Here is a 21,890-nt window from a genome sequence, read left to right as displayed (position 1 = left end):
AATAAAAAAGCAAAAATACCAAGCATCACACTTTTTTCATGAGGGATTAAAGGTCTACTTTTACCTTGCCGATCCAGGTGCCCAGCAGGCTGACGCAGACCTTGCCGTTGTCGTAGAGGTTGGGGTTGAGGCGCCCGCTGCACTGTGACAGGTAGCGGAAGAGGGGCGGCACCGACGGGTAAATGTTTGGCAGCTGGATGTCGAAGAGGAACAGGCCGTCCTCGTAAGGGGTGCGCGTGGGCCCCTTGATCAGAGCTGAGAACAGGTCCTGTGAAGAGAGACGAGAATAGCACATGTTCACTATCATCCTCAGAGTTATCATCACTTATCTTCAGAAATAACAGCATGAAGAGATTTTAAGTCGAGGTTTTAATGAGTGCAGAGAAACTGGCAGCTCAAAACCGGAGTCACTTTAGCCACTGAAGAGTGGTCTGATGCAATTTAATACTTGGCTGTAATCGACTACATTCGGATCACTTCCAAACGGCTCTCTTCTTAGGTGTCGGTGAGCATACCATGCGGTCCTCGAAGGTTTTGACCATGATGCCGTCGGGCAGCGAGGTGGCCAGCAGAGCCATCTCCTTCCTCACGGTGCTGAAAAACTTCTTGGCCTCGGCCGGCTGGAACTCCATCTTCTTAAAGGTGTGGGTGTCTGGCAGGAGTCAGATAAATGTTGTGGTATTTAGTGAGTATTTGAAAAGGCCATTTTAAGTAATGTACCAGTGCATTTAAAATGTTCAAAGAGGGTATTTTTGGGGGTATTGAATTCTTCTCCCTGTACTACTAGTTTAGTGGATGTCTCAGTAACAAAGACAAACAATGACAAGCTAAAAGCGCAGTATTGCGTCCTCACCTGGTGACCACTCCAGCACAGAGAACACCTCTCCCTTGGCACTGGTGAAGGTGACTCCGGGCTTTCCACCACTCTGTTGGCACAGAACAGGCGTATCGCTGGGCCACTCTGGCGCCGCGCCTGGAGTCTTCGCTGCCGCTGCCTCCTCCTGGGGCCTTTCTTCGCCCCCTCTTTCCCCTCCCTCCGTACTCCCACCTCCTCCTGCCCCACCCTCCACCACTGCCTCCATCCGCTCCTCCTCCACAATGGCCACATTGTCCAGGGTCTTCCTCAGGTTCTCCTGGAGCTTCTTGATGTCATCCAGGAAGCGCTTCTCCTTGGTGGGTTTCTCTGGCGTGATGGCAGTGGCAGCATTGGCGTTAGTCCCGTTGGCGGCGGGCGCAGCACCGGACGTGGGCGAGGTAGGCGAGCCACCGGTCCATAGCTGCTCTACCGTCATGTTCTTCAGGCTCTCCAGGATCTTCAAGGCCTCCTTGAGCTCACGGAAGCCCCGCGGCGTGCTCTCTTTCCCGGGGAGCTTCTCCGCTGCATCACCCCCTCCTGCTCCAGGGGTGGTTCCTCCAGCCCCGGTGCCTGGGATGACTATAGCCCCAGCTCCCTCCAGGTCCTCTGAGGAGTTAGGTGGCTTGGTGGGGGTAGTGGCCCCTGCTATGCCGCCCTCCTTTGGGGGGATGATGAAGGGGCTGGAGCCGGTGGGGGTGGCGGCCGGGGTGGTGGTGTCATCGTTGGCAGGGTGCTGGTCGTCCTCATTGGTGGTCAGGCCGTTGTCGGTCTCCCAGCTGTCGCTCTCGTCCTCCCACTCCTCCGTGGACAGGCCACTGCTGCTCTCCTCCACAGAGTCATAGTCAGTCTCCTCGATCTCAGACTCCACGTTGTACAGGTGCTAGATTGAGGGGGGTTAGAGAAAAACAAAATCACCGCGTTTATACACAATCATTAATCATTGCTAACATTCATTAAGTGCTTTTTGTGTCAATATCAAAATGTCATTATAGAATAACATTTTTAAAAGGGCAGCATGCAAGTCACCCAGCAGCATGCTATCGGCAACACACATTCAGATTGAAAAGATAATTAGCATGAACACATATTTAGCATGAACAGAAACCTGAGCAAAGTACAGCAGTAGCACACTTCATTGAAATAGTGAACACAAGCCAACAGAACCTTAACAGAAACCAACAGAGCCACCGATCATTGACCACTACAACTACCGCATGTGAGGGACAGAAAGACTACAATTACCATGAGTACCTGTGGTAGGACGATGGTAATGGAGTTGTCGGCCCACACCACCTCCACCTTGCTGCTTACGTCCACTCTGAAGACCTGACCTACTGACGTCTGGACAACAAAAAAAAAAAAAAAAAAAAAAAAAAAAACTGAAAATGTGAAAATACTCTTTGTACACGATAGTACCATACTGGATGATATTTCCTTTCAGAGCACGCTTTTAGCAACTATGGTGGATCTGTAACCAGGCCAAAGCATCTGTACAACGTGGACCGGCAAAGAACACTCCAAGCACCACAGGGAAAAGTACTAACATGTTAATAGACAAAATGAATGACATTTTTTGAACTTACATCGTTCTCGCACTCCGTATTCCGCCCGTTCTCAGAGTTCCCTATCCTGATGACGATATCAGTGGTACGGAAGTGGAAGTCTGGGTGGTCGGCGATGTCGTACACACTAACATCCTCCTCTTCTCCTGTGACCTAAACAAACAAAACCACCATCCATTACTGACACCATGCAGCTCAAATGACACTAGAAGCCACCCTGTATAGTGCACTGTTTGTGAGCAGAGCAATAGGACCATGGGGCTATTGCTTTCGCCCAAAGTAGTGCACGATATGTGGAATAGGCTCGTTTGGAATAGAGTCATTTCAGATTTGCTCAAATTCAACTTCTATAGAGCTATTAATGGAATATATAAAAAATAAATGTAAAAAAAAGGTTAAAAAAAGGTTGTGGTTCCCCCGGCGACACAAGCCGACCCACAATGCCCAGCAGACTGACCTCCACGTCGTCGCTGGAGGCGTTGAGTTTGATCCACTTCACAGCACACGTCCTGCCTTTGTGGTCGCCCGACTGGATAACCCCGTACACGCCCGGGTCCGTAGGAGCTTGGGCTGTGTGACCACACAAAGACAGAGCTGAAGTTTACTCTCTGACCGGAGGCACAAAAGTTTCACCAAGGACACCAAGTAAGAAAGCTAACCTGATAAATAGCTCCCTCGTTGCATAGCTACAATAGTCATTTACAACATTAGCAAAGTCTCATGTATTTCTGGTCAATTTGAAATGGACCAAAAAAATGTGTTTATCTTTCAAAAACAAGGACATTTCTAAGTGACCCCAAACTTTTTTGCTAAACCGCTTATAAAAGCTGATAGTAGTAGAAAACCAGGTTGAGAAATGTTAGCAAAACAATGTAATAAACTGAAATATCACATTTGCGTAAGTATTCAGACTCTTTAAAAACAGTACTTTGTGGAAGCACCTTCGGCAGCGACTAAAGCTTAAGAGTCTTTTTGGGTATGACGCAACAAGTACATTCAGAGGCTTGTCCCGAAGCCACTCCTGCGTTGTCTTGGCTGTGTGCTTAGAGTCATTATCCTGTTGGAAGGTGAACCTTCACCCCAGTCTGAGGAACTGAGTGCTCTGGAGCAGGTTTTCATCAAGGATCTCTCTGTACTTTGCTCCTTTTATCTTTTCCTCGATCCTGACCAGTCTATGTGCCTGGCGCTAAAAAACATCCTCACTGCATGATGCTGCCACCACACTTCACTGTAGGGATGGTGCCAGGTTCCCTCCAGATGTGACGCTGGGCATTCAGGCCAACAAGTTCAACCTTTGTTTCATCAAACCAGAGAATCTTGTTTCTCATGGTCAGTCTTTAGGTGCCTTTTGGCAAACTCCAAAAGAACAGAACAAAGTACAAAGAGATCCTTGATGAAAACCTGCACCAGGGCACTCAGAACCTCAGACTGGGGTAAAGGTTCACCTTCTAACAGGACAACGTAGGACAGGCTTCAGGAAAAGCCTCATTGTCCTTAAGTGGCCCAGCCAGAGCCTAAAAATAGCTGTGCAGCAACGCTCCCCATCCAACCTGACAGAGCTTGAGAGGATATGCAGAGAAGAAATGGGAGAAACTCCCCAAATACAGGTGTGCCAAGCTTGTAGCATCATGCCCAAGAAGAATTGAGGCTGTAATCGCTGCCAAGGGTGCTTCAACAAAGTACCGAGTAAAGGGTCTGAATAATTATGGAAACGTGATATTTCAGTTGAATGTTTTATACATTTGCAAAAATGTCTAAAAACCTGTTCTTGCTTTGCCATTAAGGGGAAGTGTGTGTGGATTGATAAGGGGGGGGAAACTATTTAATCAATTTTAGAATAAGGCTGTAACGTAACAAAATGTGGAAAAAGTTGGATTAATTTCCAAATGCACTGTACAAGGCCTGAAGGCGAGTGAAGTGAGCTAGCTACTTACGTCGTTTGTCGACAACAAAGTCTCCGGGGCAAAACTCATGGTTGTCGAGGTGCTGGATGGGGATGAGGTCATTGGAACGGATGAGGGTCTCCATACGGCCGTCCTTCCAGAGGACGTCGGCCGAGGTCTTGGTGGACACCACTTCTACTGCCACCCTGACGGTAAAAAACAGGGAGATAGCAGAAATTAGAACCAGTGACGAAGTAACTAATACTGGAATTTGTGTCTTCACCGACAAGGCTCAACTATTTCAGCAAGAAGTTCTGGTTAAGAGTGGAAAATGCCCGCATGTTAAAGAATGGAATGTTAAACTGACTCAGCCATATGCGCAGCAGCAGAGCGAATCAAAGATATCGCAGGGTGGGGGAGCCTGATCTCCTCTGCCACGGTTTCCCTCCATCCATAATATAAACTTAGCAAAAAAAAAGAAACGTCCTCTCACTGTCAACTGCGTTTATTTTCAGCAAACTTAACATGTGTAAACTTCTAACTTAATCTGTATTTAAACGTTAGCCAAATACTGACAATTCCTGACATTTAATCCTAGTAAAAATTCCCTGTCTCAGGTAAATTAGGATCACCACTTTATTTGAAGAATGTGAAATGTCAGAATAATAGTAGAGAGAATGATTAATTTCAGCTTTTATTTCTTTCATCACATTCCCAGTGGGTCAGACGTTTACATGCACTCAATTAGTATTTGGTAGCATTGCCTTTAAATGGGTGAAATAGCTCCTGACAGAGCTGGTGTAACTGAGTCAGGTTTGTAGGCCTCCTTGCTCGCACACGCTTTAAGTTCTGCCCACAACTTTTCTATGGGACTGAGGTCAGGGCTTTGTGATGGCCACTCCAATACCTTGACTTTGTTGTCCTTAAGCCATTTTTCCACAACTTTGCTTGGGGTCATTGTCCATTTGGAAGACCCAAATTTTCCTTCCTCATGAAGACATTATTATCTGAAGTGCACCAGCCCCTCCTGCAGCAAAGCACCCCCACAACATGATGCTGCCACCCCCGTGCTTCATGGTTGGGATGGTGTTCTTCGACTTGCAAGGCTCCCCTTTTCCCTCCAAACATAAAGATGGTCATTATGGCCAAACAGTTCTATTTTTGTTTCATCAGACCAGAGGACATTTCTCCAAAAAGTACGATCTTTCTCCCAATGTGCAGTTGCAAATCGTAGTCTGGCTTTTTTATTGCGGTTTTAGATCAGTGGCTTCTTCCTTGCTAAACAGCCTTTCAGGTTGTTGATATAAGACTAATTTTTCTGTGGCTATAGATAAGTTTGTACCCGTTTCCTCCAGCATCTTCACAAGGTCCTTTGCCGTTGTTCTGGGATTGATTTGCACTTTTTGCACCAAAGTACATTCATCTCTAGGAGACAGAACGCGTCTCCTTTCTGAGCGGTATGACGGCTGCTTGGACCCATGGTGTTTATACTTGCGTACTATTGTTTGTACAGGTGAACATGGTACCTTCAGGTGTTTGTCTGTAAACAATTGTTGGAAAAATGACTTGTGTCACGCACACAGTAGATGTCCTAACCAACTTCCAAAAACTATAGTTTCTTAACAAGAAATTTGAATGACTCCAACCTAAGTGTATGTAAACTTTCGAGTACAACTGTATTTCTATGATCATAACAAGATTCAACAACTGAGACAAACTGAACAAGTTCCACAGACGGTGACTAACAGGGGGGGGTTCAAAATCAAAAGTAACAGTATCTGGTGTAGCCACCAGCTGCATTAATTACTGCAGTGCATCTCCTCCTCATGGACTGCACCAGATTTGCCAGTTCATGCGGTGAGATGTTAGTCCACTCTCCCACCAAGGCATCTGCAAGTTCCCGGACATTTCTGGGGGGAATGGGCCTAGTCCTCACCCTCCGATCCAACAGGTCGGGGCGGCAGGGTAGCCCAGCGGTTAGAGTGTTGGACTACTAACCGAAAGGTTGCAAGTTCAAATCCCAGAGCTGACAAGGTACAAATCTGTCATTCTGCCCCTGAACAAGAATTTGTTCTTAACTGACTTGCTGAGTAAAATAAAGGTCAAATCAATAAAAAAAAAAAGGTCCCAGACCTGTTCAATGGGATTGAGATCCGGGCTCTTCGCTGGCCATGGCAGAACACTGACATTCCTGTCTTGCAGGAAATCACGCACAGAACGAGCAGTATGGCTGGTGGCATTGTCATGTTAGGATGAGCCTGCAGGAAGGGTACCACATGAGGGAGGAGGATGTCTTCCCTGTAACGCACAGCGTTGAGATTGTTGTCATTGCAGGCAATCTCAGTTTGACCTCGGTGTAACTCGGGCAGTTGTTGTTGTTGCTCTTTCCTTTGAAAATAAAGACGAATCCGACCATCACCCCTGGTGAGACAAAACTGCGGCTCGTCAGTGAAGAGCACTTTTTGCCAGTCCTGTCTGGTCCAGCGACAGTGGGTTTGTGCCCACCTGCCTTACAACAGGCCTACAAGCCCTCAGTCCAGCCTCTCACAGCCTATTGCGGACAGTCATCAGCACTGATGGAGGGATTGTGCATTCCTGGTGTAACTCGGGCAGTTGTTGTTGCCGTCCTGTACCTGTCCTGCAGGTGTGATGTTCGGCTGTACCGATCCTGTGCAGGTGTTGTTACATATGGTCTGCCACTGAGGACGATCAGCTGTCCATCCCGTCTCCATGTATTGCCGTCTTAGGCGTCTCACAGTACGGACATTGCAATTTATTGCCCTGGCACATCTGCAGTCCTCATGCCTCCTTGCAGCATGCCTAAGGCACATTCACGCAGATGAGCAGGGACCGTGGGCTCGTTTCTTTTGGAGTTTTTCCAGAGTCAGTAGAAAGGCCTCATTAGTGTCCTAAGTTTTCATAACTGTGACCTTAATTGCCTACCGTCTGTAAGCTGTTCGTGACTGTTCTACAGGTGCATGTTCATTAATTGTTTATCGTTCATTGAACAAACATGGGAAACAGTGTTTAACTAGAGGTCGACCGATTATGATTTTTCAACGCCGATACCGATGATCGGAGGACCAGGAAAAAGCCGATACCGATTAATCGGCCATTTCTTTATTTGTTTTAATGACAATTACAACAATACTGAATGAACACTTATTTTAACTTAATATAATACATCAATAAAATCAATCTAGCCTCAAATAAATAATGAAACATGTTCAATTTGGTTTAATAATGCAAAAACAAAGTGTTGGAGAAGAAAGTAAAAGTGCAATATCTGCCATGTAAGAAAGCTAACGTTTAAGTTCCTTGCTCAGAACATGAGAACATATGAAAGCTGGTGGTTCCTTTTAACATGAGTCTTCAATATTCCGAGGTAAAACGTTTTAGGTTTTAGTTATTATAGGACTATTTCCCTCTATAACATTTGTATTTTATTAACCTTTGACGATTAGATGGTCTTATAGGCACTTTAGTATTGCCAGTGTAACAGTATAGCTTTCCGACCCTCTCCTCGCTCCTCCCTGGGCTCGAACCAGCAACACAACGACAACAGCCACCATCGAAGCAGCGTTACCCATGCAGAGCAAGGGGAACAACACTAGAAGTCTCAGAGCAAGTGACGTTTGAAACGCTATTAGCGAGTGCTAACTAGCTAGACATTTCACTTCGGTTACACCAGCCTCATCTCGGGAGTTGATAGGTTTTAAGTCATAAACAGCGCAATGCTTTGACGCACAACGAAGAGCTGCTGGCAAAACGCACGAAAGTGCTGTTTGAATGAATGTTTACTCGCCTGCTTCTGCCTACCACCGCTCAGTCAGATACTTAGATACTTGTATGCTCAGTCAGATTATATGCAACGCAGGACACGCTAGATAATATCTAGTAATATCATCAACCATGTGTAGTTAACTAGTGATTGATAGTTTTTTTATAAGATAAGTTTAATGCTAGCTAGCAACTTACTGCATTCGCGTAACAGGCAGTCAGTCTCCTTGTGGAGTGCAACGAGAGAGAGGCAGGTCGTTATTGCGTTGGACTAGTTTACTGTAAGGTTGCAAGATTCGATCCCCCGAGCTGACAAGGTGAAAATCTGTCGTTCTGCCCCTGAACAAGGTAGTTAACCCACCGTTCCTAGGCCGTCATTGAGAATAAGAATGTGTTAACTGACTTTCCTAGTTAAAAAAGGTAAAACATTATTATTTTTTTAATAATAAATCGGCGCCCAAAAATACATATTTCCGATTGCTATGAAAACCTGAAATCGGCCCTAATTAAATCGGCCATTCCGATTAATCGGTCGACCTCTAGTTAAAACCCTTTACAATGAAAATCTGTGAAGCTATTTGGATTTGTTCGAATCATCTTTGAAAGACAGGGTCCTGAAAAGGGGACGTTGATTTATTTTATTGCTGAGTTTACGTCTCATGTTGTGTCTTTTCTTTAAATCAATCTCTCCTCTACCTCAATTCAATCCCCCCACTAGAATTCAGCCACTTTCCCCCTGCTCTGCCTCTTAGCTTCAGTCACTACCTCCCCCTTGCAGTTTTATTCCCCCCATCAATCTTCCTCTCGCTCGCTCTCCCTCCCGCAACTCAATCTCAGCTTTTTTTCTCCCCCTTGATCTCCCTAGCTCTTTGACCCTCTGTCTCCCTCTCCATCACCCTTTCCCCCTCTCTCTCTCCATCTGTCTCTTTCAATCAGAGGACCTGGATGTTATCTGGGCACACCTAAGCGCATGCTACATGATTTATCAGCTGCCAGCTATATTTAACCACCAGATCTGATCTACAAGGCAGTTTAAAAGGAGGGAAAATCACAGCCTTAGGCAGCATCTGAAATAGCATCATATTGCCTGTATAATGCACTACTTTTAACCAAGGATCTGGTCAAAATTAGTACACTATATAAGGAAGGGGGTGCCATTTCAGATGTGCAGCCTTGGAATCCCTGCCATGTTCAAATGGCGCCTGGTAGAATTTAAAGTACTTGAATTCTGCAATGTCTTGAGAAAAGGTTACATTGACCCAAACTTCAACCTATTTGGAAACGTCTAACTAATGGTGCAGAGCTAGGTCTAATTGTGGGTACCGGTGTGATTTTTATAACAGAGGAACTTAACTATTGGGTTTTTAGTCAAAGGACCACAAGGAGAGCAAGTGCGGTTGAGAGCGTATTCATTTTCACGTCGCAAAAATAATAATTAGGTTAATGCTAGTATAACCTTTGGATTGTTATTTGTACTAGATTCAAATTGGTACAAGGAAAAGTACTGGATTGGCACTAGATTAGTACTATATTAGACTATGGAGTGGTACTACTACTGGATTGGTGGTAGACTGGTTCAAGATTTGAAGACGAGGCCAGGTCACACCGTCACTGGCAGCATCCACACAGCCTAATAACAACCAGGGTCATTAGTGGACATCTGCTCCAGGAAATCAGCCTGAAATCGATCCCCGTAGGTAGTAACAAGCCATCAGAAAGTCCGTAAGGAAGAGAGGACATTTTCTGGGAGACAAGCTGTTGGATCGATGAACACTGGTCTTGTTCGGCTGGGTGTAAGGGTGTAAGTGTAGGCTGGGTGTAGGGTGTAAGTTGATCGGCTCTGTGTGTAAGCGTCCCAAATGGAAGTGGCACCCTATTCCCTATACAGTGCTCTATTTTTGACAAAAGTAGTGTACTACATAGGGAGTAAGGTGCCATTTAGGCCAGAGACAGAGGCTGTACCCGAAGACAGAGGATAATGATGTGATTGTGTATCATCTGTACAGGGGTGGGCGGCATCAGAAGCTGGGAGAGGCACAAATGTGCCCTTGAGCAAGGCACTTTACCCTCATTTTCTCCAGGGGCGCCGTACTACTATGGCTGACCATGTAAAAACACTTTTCACTGCACCTATCCGGTGAATGTGACAAAAAAGAAAAGTGACATTGGGTTCAAGGACGCAGAATTTTTGCCAGCGGGAAGCTGAATTCTTGCCAGCAAGCTATTGATCATCCTTTACACGTGCCAAGGAGAAAAGGAGATGGCCAGGGAGGGACCATCTCCTGAATGGAGAGAGAGCAAAAGGGGGGGAGGGCGCAAGAGAGGGAGGAATAGCAGAAGTTCAGAAAGGGAGGGCGTGAGGGAGGGATAGAAGGCAGAGGACTAAAGTCTGGCCTAGGCTCTGACTTAGCATGCTACATTTGTAGCCATTTATATACAATTGTAGTCTGCTACATTTAGTCACATAGCATTCCATGAATACAAACAAATTTGATTGATAACTGGCTCACCTGTCGCCGGGCTTGAACTCGCGGGAGAACTTGGTCCTCTTCTTCTTGTGCTTCCTCTTCAGGTTGCGGATGGACAGAGGGATGCTCTTCTTCCTGTTCAGGCCCCCCAGACCGCCGCTCTGCGACGACGCCGTGCTGCTCGCCGACGACGTCAGCGACAAGGTGTCGTCAGTGTCCTCCGCCCCCGCCTCGTCGTCTGCGTCCTGCTCCGCGGGCTCGGGCCATGGGTCAGAGGAGGGAGGAGCGCACAGGGTCAAGGGCTGGAGGGCGTGGTTGGGGCCGTTGTTGGGGTGGTGAGGGTGGGGGAGAGCGGTGTGGTCAGTGGAGTCTGGGTGGGTGTTGTCAGGCTTGAGGTCACCTGGGTGTGAGGGGGAGAGGACACGGGTGATGGTCGTTGATTTGGTTTTACATGTATAATTGATTAGTTGTTTAAGCAGTGACTTGGGACTGAGCAAAGCATAAAGAATAGATTTTAAATTGTGGGGCGAACTACCCTGCACAAGGTGTGCAGTTATCAGATGGCCAGTTATCAGGTGTAGACTGTATGGAGCTAAAATTATTCTACAATTGGAGTTTTTGAGCTCGTCATCTGTTTAAGTGAGGACATCTGCCAAAAAATGACAAGGCAAACATTTCTGATGACCAACAGACATAAATCAAAATCAGCATGTACCGTAAAAGCTGTCCGTCTTGTCGGTGGAGTGCTGGTTTGCTCCTTGTGACTCTGCACTCTCACTGGTCTTCTTCCCTAACGACTCCTTCTTGAACATTCTTTTCAACTGCAGGAAGGACATTGTCATAGGACACTAAGATAATACAAACCATGGCAAACACACAGTTGTTAGTGCATGCAACGAGGTAAGAAAGTTGGATACATGGAGTATCTCTGCAAAGAGAGGCAACATTGTTACCAATTGTTTCACACAAAATGGGGACAGGCACGCACAATACAAGTCAAGAGTTTGGACACTTACTCATTCAAGTGTGCTTATTTTTTACAATTTCCTACATTGTCGAATACTGAAGACCTCAAAACTATGAAATAACACATGGAATCATGTAGTAACCAATTATTTATTTATTTATTTAAGTGTTCAAATCAAAATATATTTTACATTAGAGATTCTTCACTTCACTTTGCTTTGATGACAGCTTTGCACACTCTTGGTGCTCTCAAAACCAGCTTCACCTGGAATGCTTTTCCAACAGTTTTGAAGGAGTTCCCACATATGCTGAGCACTTGTTGGCTGCTTTTCCTTCACTCTGCGGTCCAACTCATCCCAAACAATCTCAATTGGGATGAGGTCAGGTGAGCCGATGCAGCACGCCATCACTCACATTCTTGGTAAAATAGCGCTTACACAGCCTGGAAGTATGTTGGGTCATTGTCCTGTTGAAAAACAAATGGTACCACTAAGCGCAAACCAGGTGGGATGGCATACCGCTGCAGAATGCCGTGGTATCCATGCTGGTTAAGTGTGCCTTGAATTCTAAATAAATCACAGACAGTGTCAACAGCAAAGCAAAGCACCCCCACACCACCACCATGCTTCACGGTGGGAACCACACATGCAGAGATCCTCCGTTCACCTACTCTGCGTCTCACAAAGACACAGCAGTTGGAACCAAAAATCTCAAATTTGGACAGACCAAAAAGGACAGATTTTCACCGATCTAATGTCCATTGCTCGTGTTTCTTGGTCCAAGCAAGTCCCTTATTGGTGTCCTTTAGTAGTGGTTTCTTTTCAGTAATTCAACCATGAAGGTCTTATTCACAGTCTCCTCTGAACAGTTGATGTTGAGAAGTGTCCGTTACTTGAACTGAAGTATTTATTTGGGCTGCAATCTTAGGTGCAGTTAACTAATGAATAAACCTTAAACGTTCTTTAAATGTTCCAGATTGACTTACTTTCATGTCTTAAAGTAATGGACTGTCGTTTCCCCTTGGTATTTTACCAAATAGGGCTATCTTCTGTATACCACCCCTACCTTGTCACAAAACAACTGATTGGCTCAAGGCACACCTGTTAATTGAAATGCATTCCAGGTGACTACCTCATGAAGCCGTTTGGGAGATTGCCAAGAGTGTGCAACGCTGTCATCAAGGCAAAGGGTAGCTACTTTGAAGAATCTCAAATATATTTGAATTTGTTTAACATGTTTTTGGTTACAACACGATTCCATGTGTCATTTCATAGTTTTGATGTCGTCCCTATTATTCTACAATGTAGAAAATAGTTAAAATACAGAAAAACCCATGCATTAGTAGGTGTGTCTGGACTTTTGACTGGTACAGCATATATAGAAACATTTCCTCTCCCTTTCCTCCTCACTCACACACCTTCCTGGCTACGGGGTCCTCTGGGAGTCCGGGGGCCCCGTCGGGCCACTCACAGGTGATGTGTGTGGTGTCTCCCTTGGCTGGGAACACGTACAGGGCCCTCTCCCCCAGCTGCCTCTGGGTGTGGTCGTAGAAGCCCAGACGCTTCACTCTGGATCAGAACACACGTATGGGGGGTTAATAGAAGGGTCATTGAAGCAAAAGAATGGGTGTGTGCTAGGGATGAGCATCTCTCCATCTAGATACATGTGCTACATGATACACATTCATTACTTCTATTAGCCCATACAAATGCATTGAATAACATTCACTACACAGAAACAAAAAAAAGTGTCTGTCCTATAGCAGAGATAAGAAATATGAGGAAACATGTATTTGTTTTTACATGCATTTAACCCCTTATTTTTGGCACCTAACAGTCTAAGTCCTGTCCAAGCCGTAAAAGTGACAACTTGTATTTGGCCTTACTGCTATTAGCACATTTTTGGCACTGAGTTTCCATATACACTGCCGTTCAAAGGTTTGGGGTCACTTAGAAATGTCCTTTCATTTTAAAAGGCTAATTGATCATTAGAAAACCCTTTTGCATTTATGTTAAAACAGCTGAAAACTGTTCTAATTAAAAAGCAATAAAATTGGCCTTCTTTAGACAAGTTGAGTATCTGGAACATCAGCATTTGTGGGTTTGATTACATTTGTGGGTACGATTATAATTGCAAAAGGGTTTTCTAACGCTCAATTAGTCTTTAAAAATGATAAACTTGGATTAGCTAACACAATGTGCCATTGGAACACAGAAGTGATGGTTGCTGATAATGGGCCTCTGTACACCTATGTAGATATCCCATAAAAAAAAAAAAATCTGCCATTTCCAGCTACAATAGTCATTTACAACATTAGCAATGTCTACACTGTATTTCTGATCAATTTGAAGTTATTTTAAATGGACAAAAATAAAGTGTTTTAATTTTAAAAAACAATGATATTTCTAAGTGACTCCAAACTTTTGAACGGTAGTGTATACTTCCATCCATTTTTTCAACTCGTATCGGGGAACATTTAGACAGACCTGTGGACGTCGTAGAGCAAAACAACCGACATGTACGTGTTCATGAGAATCTCACCTTTCCACAGAGGCCTCGTATTTATGTGGTTGCCCAAACTGATCAGACGCTATAGACAGAAGTTGGCAGATGGGCTGAACAGACTTCAGACGAGTCCCAGGTTGCTTGTGGGGGTCGTAGAGCAAATCATTCGGACGCTTCAGATGACATTGTGAGAAGACAGATTTTCGGATGTCTCAGGTTGACGAACACCGCTCTAGCGCTGTCAACTTTCACCGTGGATGAGGAAGTAGTGGATTGAGACGCATCCAATGCAGATCTCAACCTTAAAAACGGACAGATTTTTTAAATGGGGATATTTTTATTAAGCTAAACAGATTTCCGCGGGGGCGTGGACAGCGAACTTCGGGGGTCAATATAGCACATCTTTGAAGATCAGTCCATCTCAAAAGCGAATGGTTGTGACCGTTTGGAACTTCACTGAGAAAAGCTGCTCTCTCTCCAGCTCAGACCATATAAGACCATATAGGCTTACAGTGCAGCTCGCAGAAAACGAACGCGGTCCTTGTTATGAAATTACAACTTCACCCTGTTCATGTAAACATCCAATTAAGACACACATGCAAGTGTGAGGTGTGATTGTGAGGTGTGTATATAATGTGAGTCAACCAGAAATAGACTGCTCATACGCTGTATATCTATAAAATGGAAAACCGCAGCCTCTGTGCTCCCAAGTGTGGATGGATGGTAGAACGAATCTACGAATACAGGACTCTAGAGCGCAATCATTTGACTCGCATATGCGGCGAAATATTTGCTGTGCTACCTGGAATTCTGAAGTACCCGCGCACCTAGAAAAATTAAGGATTCTAGCTTTAATATCTCAAATATGTCATTACGCTACTAAAGTTCTTTGTGTGCGCCTACATTTGTCAACTTAGGCACACACACACGTGCTCTTGTAAAAAAAAAGGTCAGCGTAGAGAATTGAAATGAACAGACAAACGGGGTGCAGTTCAGTACCTGCAGAGGTTCTCCTGGGAGATGGTAGATGGAGGGGGGTAGACGCTGTCCGTGCCCTTGGGGGAGTAACTCTTGGTGATCCACGTCACCTTCAGCTCCGCCACCTGGACCTATGGGGGGGTCACATGAAAACACAGATGAGCATTTAGAGCAGTGACATCACACGTACTTCAGCAGCTAAGCCTATTATTAGGTGGTAAGGTATGTGGGTCAGTAAAAAACAGGAAAAACTCAGGGCCCGAGTTATTGCCTGTGAGTAATGTAAAATGCGCAAATTGTCATCATACCTCTTCGACCACCACCCTGAACTTGCTCTTCTTGCGGAGCACGGGCTTGACCCCGGAGAGCCACTGGACATTGGAGAAGACTTTGGCCGGCCCGATCAGCACCTGGCCTGGGTAGAAACCATAGGTCTCGTCGAAGAAAAGACCCTACCAAACAGGGAGGAGATGCATCTCACTAACACACAGAGGCAGTTTCTCTTAACCAGTCCATTGAGAATCTAAAAAAGCTCTAAGATATCCTGCTGCTCATTGGTCATTTCAATAAGTGATAAGAGAACATAGCTAGTACTTAACAAGGTTGTGTGTTTTTTTTAATAAGAAAAAGTTGACTACGTAGACACGGTTGTATCGTCTCTGAAATAACAGCCAAAGTGTTACAGGAGTCACACCTAGGTATTCCCAGTCAACGCCCAACAGTTTCAGATTAATATTGGACGCACGTCACCTGCTACCTTTAAAAAGAATCAACCCTAATCTTGTTTGTTTAACTCAATTTTCAAAAATCGGTTTCCTAAACTGACCTTGGCTCAAATGGAATTGACCCCCAGCCCTGTTACAAAGTATTACACCACTACCTATGGTCAATAAGGAGGAATAGGAGGCGCAAGGCTGTGAGCAGCAAGCTCATTTCATTTGCTTCCACCTAGCCAGCCTTATCAGATCAGTAAAGTGCAGTGGACGAGGGCAGACGGCTACGTTGTCACACAACAACAACAAAAAAACGCAGCTCGTGGCATTTCACCTACCGAGTCACTGACGTGTGGACAGACGTCGTACAGCTTGGCTCCGTCCTCCACATTCATGGAACACCTGCGGTGGTAGAGAGAAGTTGAGGCAAAGCATGAAGCAGACAGATGTAAATGAAACCGTTTTGAATTGACACTCAGACGAGGACAGATTTTGTACCTGGCTCCATTGGAAAGCTTGAGGATGATGTGGTTGGTCAGGTCGTACACCTTCCCCAGCCAGAAGTCGTAGGCTATGTAGTCCCCATACATGAAGGACTAGCAGGGGACATGCATGAAACAAATGATTGAAACAGAGACATTGATGTGGTACGCATACAGTACCAGTCAAAAGTTCAGACACACTCATTCCCAGGTTTTTCTTTATTTGTACTATTTTCTACATTGTAGAATAATTAGTGAAGACATCAGAACACTGAAATAACACATATGGAATCATGTAGTAACCAAAATATATTTTATATTTGAAATTCTTCAAAGTAGCCATCTGATGCTGCACGCCACTCTCCTTCTTGGTCAAATAGCCCTTACAAAGCCTGGAGGTGTGTTTATGGTCATTGTCCTGTTGAAAAACAAATAGTCCCTCTAAGCGCAAACCAGATGGGATGGAGTATTGCAGAATGCTGTTGTAGCCATGCTGATTAAGTGTGCCTTGATTTCTAAATAAAATCAGGCAGTGTCACCAGCAACGCACCCCCACACCTCCATTCTTCACGGTGGGAACCACACATGCAGAGATCATCCGTTCACCTACTCTGCGTCTCACAAAGACATGGCGGTTAAAACCATAAATCTCAAATTTGCACTCATCAGACCAAAGGACAGATTTCCACCATTTCTAATGTCCATTGCTCGTGTTTCTTGGCCCAAGAATGTCTCTTATTATTAGTGTTCTTTAGTAGTGGTTTCTTTGCAGCAATTCGACCATGAAGGCCTGATTCACACAGTCTCCTCTGAACACTTGATGTTGTGATGTCTGTTACTTGAACGCTGAAGCATTTATTTGGGCTGCAATTTCTGAGGCTGGTAACTCTAATGAACTTATCCTCTGCAGCAGAGGTAACTCTGGGTCTTCCGTTCCTGTGGCGGTCCTCATGAGAGCCAGTTTCATCATAACGCTTGATGGTTTTTGCGACCGTATTGACTGACCTTCATTTCATAAAGTAATGATGGACTGTTGTTTCTCTTTGCTTATTTGACCTGTTCTTGCCATAATTTGAACTTGGTCTTTAACCAAATAAGACCATCTTCTGTATACCACCCATACCTCAAATGCATTGAGGAAAGAAATTCCACAAATGTACTTTTAACAAGGCACACACACCTGTTAAATTAAATGAATTCTAGGTCCCCCTTATCTCGTGAAGCTGGTTGAGAGAATGCCAAGAGTGTGCAAAGCTGTCATCAAGGCAAAGGGTGGCTACTTTGAAGAATCTCAAACATAAAATATATTTTGATTTGTTTAACACTTTTTTTGGTTACTACATGATTGTCATTTCATAGTTTTGATGTCATTATTCTACAATGTAGAAAAAGTATTTTTTAAATTAAGAAAAACCCTGGGATGAGTAGGTGTGTCCAAACTTTTGACTCATACATACTTACATGCATAGTACCTCTTTGACAAAGAATAAAGGAGTAAATTATGGACCACCTTACAGGCATAGGCTACCACAGGAGATACTCGAGAAGGACAAGACAATTGAAAAGCCTAATTAAATGAGTATTTATAAGCAAATGGTTCATTAAAACAGAAATCCTAACAAGAACAAATTAATTTGATAAATCACATGGAAATGCTTCCATCTTGCTACTTCTCTCTGGACATAGGGTGCTCAAGAGAACATTATGGCATCTTTTTTTCTTACCCAGATGTGATGTAGGTCTTTACTGTTGACAGGGTAAAGGACACAGTTGGTCCCCACTAGTTTTACAGCACACTCGATGTCGATGTTGGTCACGATGCCACACTGGTTGTCCTGGAAACCACAACCGCAAACAAGACAAGGGTTACCATATCACCATCGCCCTACGCTCTATCCAAAGACAACGCACCAATTTGTGTCGGTGCGTTCTCAATAATACCACCTAGGGACAGGTGTTGGATATTAGCATAAGATACACCTACGTTAAAATGTTTACTCAATATATCAGTGTGCTTGCATCAGTCCGCATCTTAAAGATGGCAGGTAAGAGCTTTCTGATAAAGGCATGTTAGCACATTCTACATCAAACACCGCAGCCTGGACAGTCATCCTGTGTTGGTACACTAGTTATGTAGGGTGTCATCAGCTAACACAGTGTAGTGATACGACAGGAGAGGGAGCTCAGCTTACGTTAGAATTCATCCGCCGCACAATGTCTCGGATAACGATGGATCGATCTATAAGTTTCAGCTGCAACAGAGGGTGGAGAAAAGAGAGCGGGGGGGGTGAGATGAGAACATCATAGAATACATAGACAAGACCGACAACTCAAGTGGTCTAATTTCAGCGGTCATTTTAGCATCTTGGTGGCAGCTGGGATGCCACTGGGTGCCGGTTACCATCCCAATCAGCTCATCTGAACACAGTCTTTGACTGCTTCCTGACAACAATAGTGATATGGCAGCAATGAGGTAGCCTGTACCAAATACTAGTCAACCTTTTCCAAACCACAATAAGCAGTGTCTGTAGGGCGCTGCACATAATCCCACCTATACCAAAAAATACATACAACACCTTAGATGACAGAACACTACAGTGTCTTCAGAAAGTATTCAGACCCCTCGACTTTTTCCACATTTGTTACGTTACAGCCTTATTACATGCCTTAAATCACATTTACATAAGTATTCAGACCCTTTACTCAGGTATTTTGTTGAAGCACCTTTGGCAGTGATTACTGCCTCGAATCCTCTTAGGTTTGATGCTACAAGCTTGACCCCTGTATTTGAAGAGTTTCTCCCATTCTTCTCTGCAGATCCTCTCAAGTGCTGGTTGGATGGGGAGCGTCGCTGCACAGCTATTTTCAGGTGTCTCCAGAGATGTTCGCTCGGGTTCACGTCCGGCCTCTGGCTGGGCCACTCAAGAACATTCAGAGACTTGTCCCGAAGCCACTCCTGCATTGTCTTGGCTATGCGCTTAGGGTCGTTGTCCTGTTGGAAGGTGAACCTCTCACCCCTTTGCTCTGTTCATCTTTCCCTCAATCCTGACTAGTCTCCCGGTCACTGCCATTGATGCTGCCAGGTTTCTTCCAGACGTGACGCTTGGCATTCAGGCCAAAGAATTCAATCTTGGTTTCATCAGACCAGAGAATCTTGTTTCACATGGTCTGAGAGTCATTAGGTGACTTTTGGCAAACTCATTGCAGGCTGTCATGTGCCTTTTACTGAGGAGTGGCTTCCATCTGGCCACTCTACCATAAAGGCCTGATTGGTGGAGTGCTGCAGAGATGGGATAAGCTTTCAGAATGACAACCATCTCCAAAGTGGAACTCTGGAGTTCTGTCAGAGTGACCATCGGGTTCTTGGTCAGCTCCCTGTCTCAGGGCTCTACGGATAATTCCTTCAACCCCATGGCTTGGTTTTTGCTGTGACATGCACCGTCAACTGTTGGACCTTATATAAACAGGTGTGTGCCTTTCCAAATCAAGTTATAGGAACATCAAGGTTTAAAAAAAAAAAAGGATGCACCTGAGCTCAACTGAGTCTCATAGCAAAGGGTCTGAATACTTATGTAATGTAACAAAATTGTGAAATAGTCATGTCACCATGTATGTAAACTCAGCAAAAAAAGAAACGTCCTCTTACTGTCAACTGCGCTTATTTTCAGCAAACTTAACATGTGGAAATATTTGTATGAACATAAGATTCAACAACTGAGACAAACTGAACAAGTTCCACAGACATGTGACTGACAGAAATGGAATATGTCCCTGAACAAAGGGGGGGGTCAAAATCAAAAATAACAGTTGTAACAAGGATGACTCCTCGCTGTCCCCAGTCCAACAGACCGTGCTGCTGCTCCAGTTTCAACTGTTCTACCTGTGGCTATGGAATCTGTTCACCGGACATGCTACCTGTCCCAGACCCATTATTTGACCATTGGCCATGTTCTGTTATAATCTCCACCTGGCACAGCCAGAAGAGGACTGGCCACCCCTCATAGGTGGTTCCTCTCTCGGTTTCTTCCTAGGTTTTGGCCTTTCTAGGTAGTTTTTCCTAGCCAACGTGCTTCAACACCTACATTGCTTGCGGTTTGGGGTTTTAGGCTGGGTTTCTGTACAGCACTATGAGATAGCAGCTGATGTACGAAGGGCTTTATACATAAATTTGATTAGATTTTTATTTGAACAGTCAGTATCTGGTGTGGCCACCAGCTGCATTAAGTACTTCAGTGCATCTCCTCCTCATGAACTGCACAAGATTTGCCAGTTCTTGCTGTGAGATGTTACCCCGCTCTTCCACCAAGGAACCTGCAAGTTCCTGGACATTTCTGGGGGGGGGGGGCCCTAGCCCTCACCCTCCGATTCAACAGGTCCCAGATGTGCTCAATGGGATTGAGATCAGGGCTCTTCGCTGGCCATGGCAGAACACTGACATTCCTGTCTTGCAGGAAATCATGCACTGAACGAGCAATATGGCTGGTGGCATTGTCATGCTGGAGGGTCATGTCAGGATGTGCCTGTAGGAAGGGTATCACATGAGGGAGGTAACACACAGCATTGAGATTGCCTGCAATGACAACAAGCTCAGTCCGATGATGCTGTGACACAGCCCCAGACCATGACGGACCCTCCACCTCCAAATTGATCCCGCTCCAGAGTACAGGCCTCGGTTTAACGCTCATTCCTTCGACGATAAACGCAAATCCGACCATCATCCCTGGTGAGACAAAACCGCGGCTCGTCAGTGAAGAGCACTTTTTGCCAGTCCTGTCCAGTCAAGCTACAGTGGGTTTGTGCCCATAAGGGACTTTGTTGCCAGTGATGTCTGGTGAGGACCTGCCTTACAACAGGCCTACAAGCCCTCAGTCCAGCCTCTCTCAGCCTATTGCAGACAGTCTGAGCACTGACGGAGGGATTGTGTGTTCCTGGTGTAACTCAGGCAGTTGTTGCCATCCTGTACCTGTCCCGCAGGTGTGATGTTCGGATGCACCGATCCTGTGCAGGCGTTGTTACACTTGTCCTCGTAGTGGCAGACCACAATCAGCCGTCTGTCCTGTCTCCCTGTAGTGCCGTCTAAGGCGTCTCACAGTACGGACATTGCAATTTATTGCCCTGGTCACATCTGCAGGCCTCATGCCTCCTTGCAGCATGCCTAAGGCACATTCACACAGATGAGCAGGGACCCTGGGCATCTTTCTTTTGGTGTTTTTCAGAGTCAGTATAAATGCCTCTTTAGTGTCCAACGTTTTCATAACTGTGACCTTAATTGCCTACCCTATGTAAGCTGTTAGTGTCTTAACGACCGCTCCACAGATGCATGTCCATTAATTGCTTATGGTTCATTGAACAAGCATGGGAAACAGTGTTTAAACCCTTTACAATGAAGATCTGTTAAGTTATTTGGATTTTTACAAATTATCTTTGAAAGACCGGGTCCTGAAAAGGGGATTTTTTTTTTGTTGCTTAGTTTAGTACACGGTATGATAGTCAACTTCGACCGCAACTTCACCCTGCCTGGTCTCGCTCATCCGAATGACACACAAGGTCGTACAGAGACAATGCACTGAGTTTATTCAGGGATCTCTGGGGAAGCGGGGATAAGAGCATCCGAGTAGAAGATCAACATTTGCATGTCAGAGGGTTCAGTTCAGTCTCACTCTCAGCGCACACACACAGAACTGGGAAAATACTGTT

The 21,890-nt window shown here is 45.1% G+C and overlaps 1 protein-coding gene across 2 annotated transcripts in view; it reads right to left on the bottom strand.

Moving 5' to 3' along the window:
- Positions 1–21,890, bottom strand: part of LOC112230321 ((E3-independent) E2 ubiquitin-conjugating enzyme UBE2O-like) — a 46,443-nt gene that overhangs the window by 11,696 nt on the left and 12,857 nt on the right. Inside the window, exons 2-17 of one of the 2 annotated variants that reach the window (XM_042310926.1) lie at positions 18,386–18,445; positions 17,918–18,028; positions 16,210–16,307; positions 16,050–16,113; positions 15,307–15,450; positions 15,020–15,129; positions 12,933–13,083; positions 11,265–11,370; positions 10,592–10,949; positions 4,353–4,507; positions 2,876–2,988; positions 2,440–2,571; positions 2,099–2,197; positions 854–1,736; positions 516–652; positions 65–268 (exon numbers count right to left, since the gene is read on the bottom strand). In XM_042310926.1, the coding sequence (XP_042166860.1) occupies positions 65–268; positions 516–652; positions 854–1,736; positions 2,099–2,197; positions 2,440–2,571; positions 2,876–2,988; positions 4,353–4,507; positions 10,592–10,949; positions 11,265–11,370; positions 12,933–13,083; positions 15,020–15,129; positions 15,307–15,450; positions 16,050–16,113; positions 16,210–16,307; positions 17,918–18,028; positions 18,386–18,445 (2,925 nt within the window). The remainder of the gene's footprint in view (positions 1–64; positions 269–515; positions 653–853; positions 1,737–2,098; positions 2,198–2,439; positions 2,572–2,875; positions 2,989–4,352; positions 4,508–10,591; positions 10,950–11,264; positions 11,371–12,932; positions 13,084–15,019; positions 15,130–15,306; positions 15,451–16,049; positions 16,114–16,209; positions 16,308–17,917; positions 18,029–18,385; positions 18,446–21,890) is intronic. The other variant, XM_042310927.1, reaches the window with a different exon arrangement.

This window comes from Oncorhynchus tshawytscha, linkage group LG32 (genome assembly GCF_018296145.1).
Source record: "Oncorhynchus tshawytscha isolate Ot180627B linkage group LG32, Otsh_v2.0, whole genome shotgun sequence".
NCBI lineage: Eukaryota > Metazoa > Chordata > Actinopteri > Salmoniformes > Salmonidae > Oncorhynchus > Oncorhynchus tshawytscha.
This window is presented reverse-complemented; position numbering and strand designations above follow the sequence as displayed.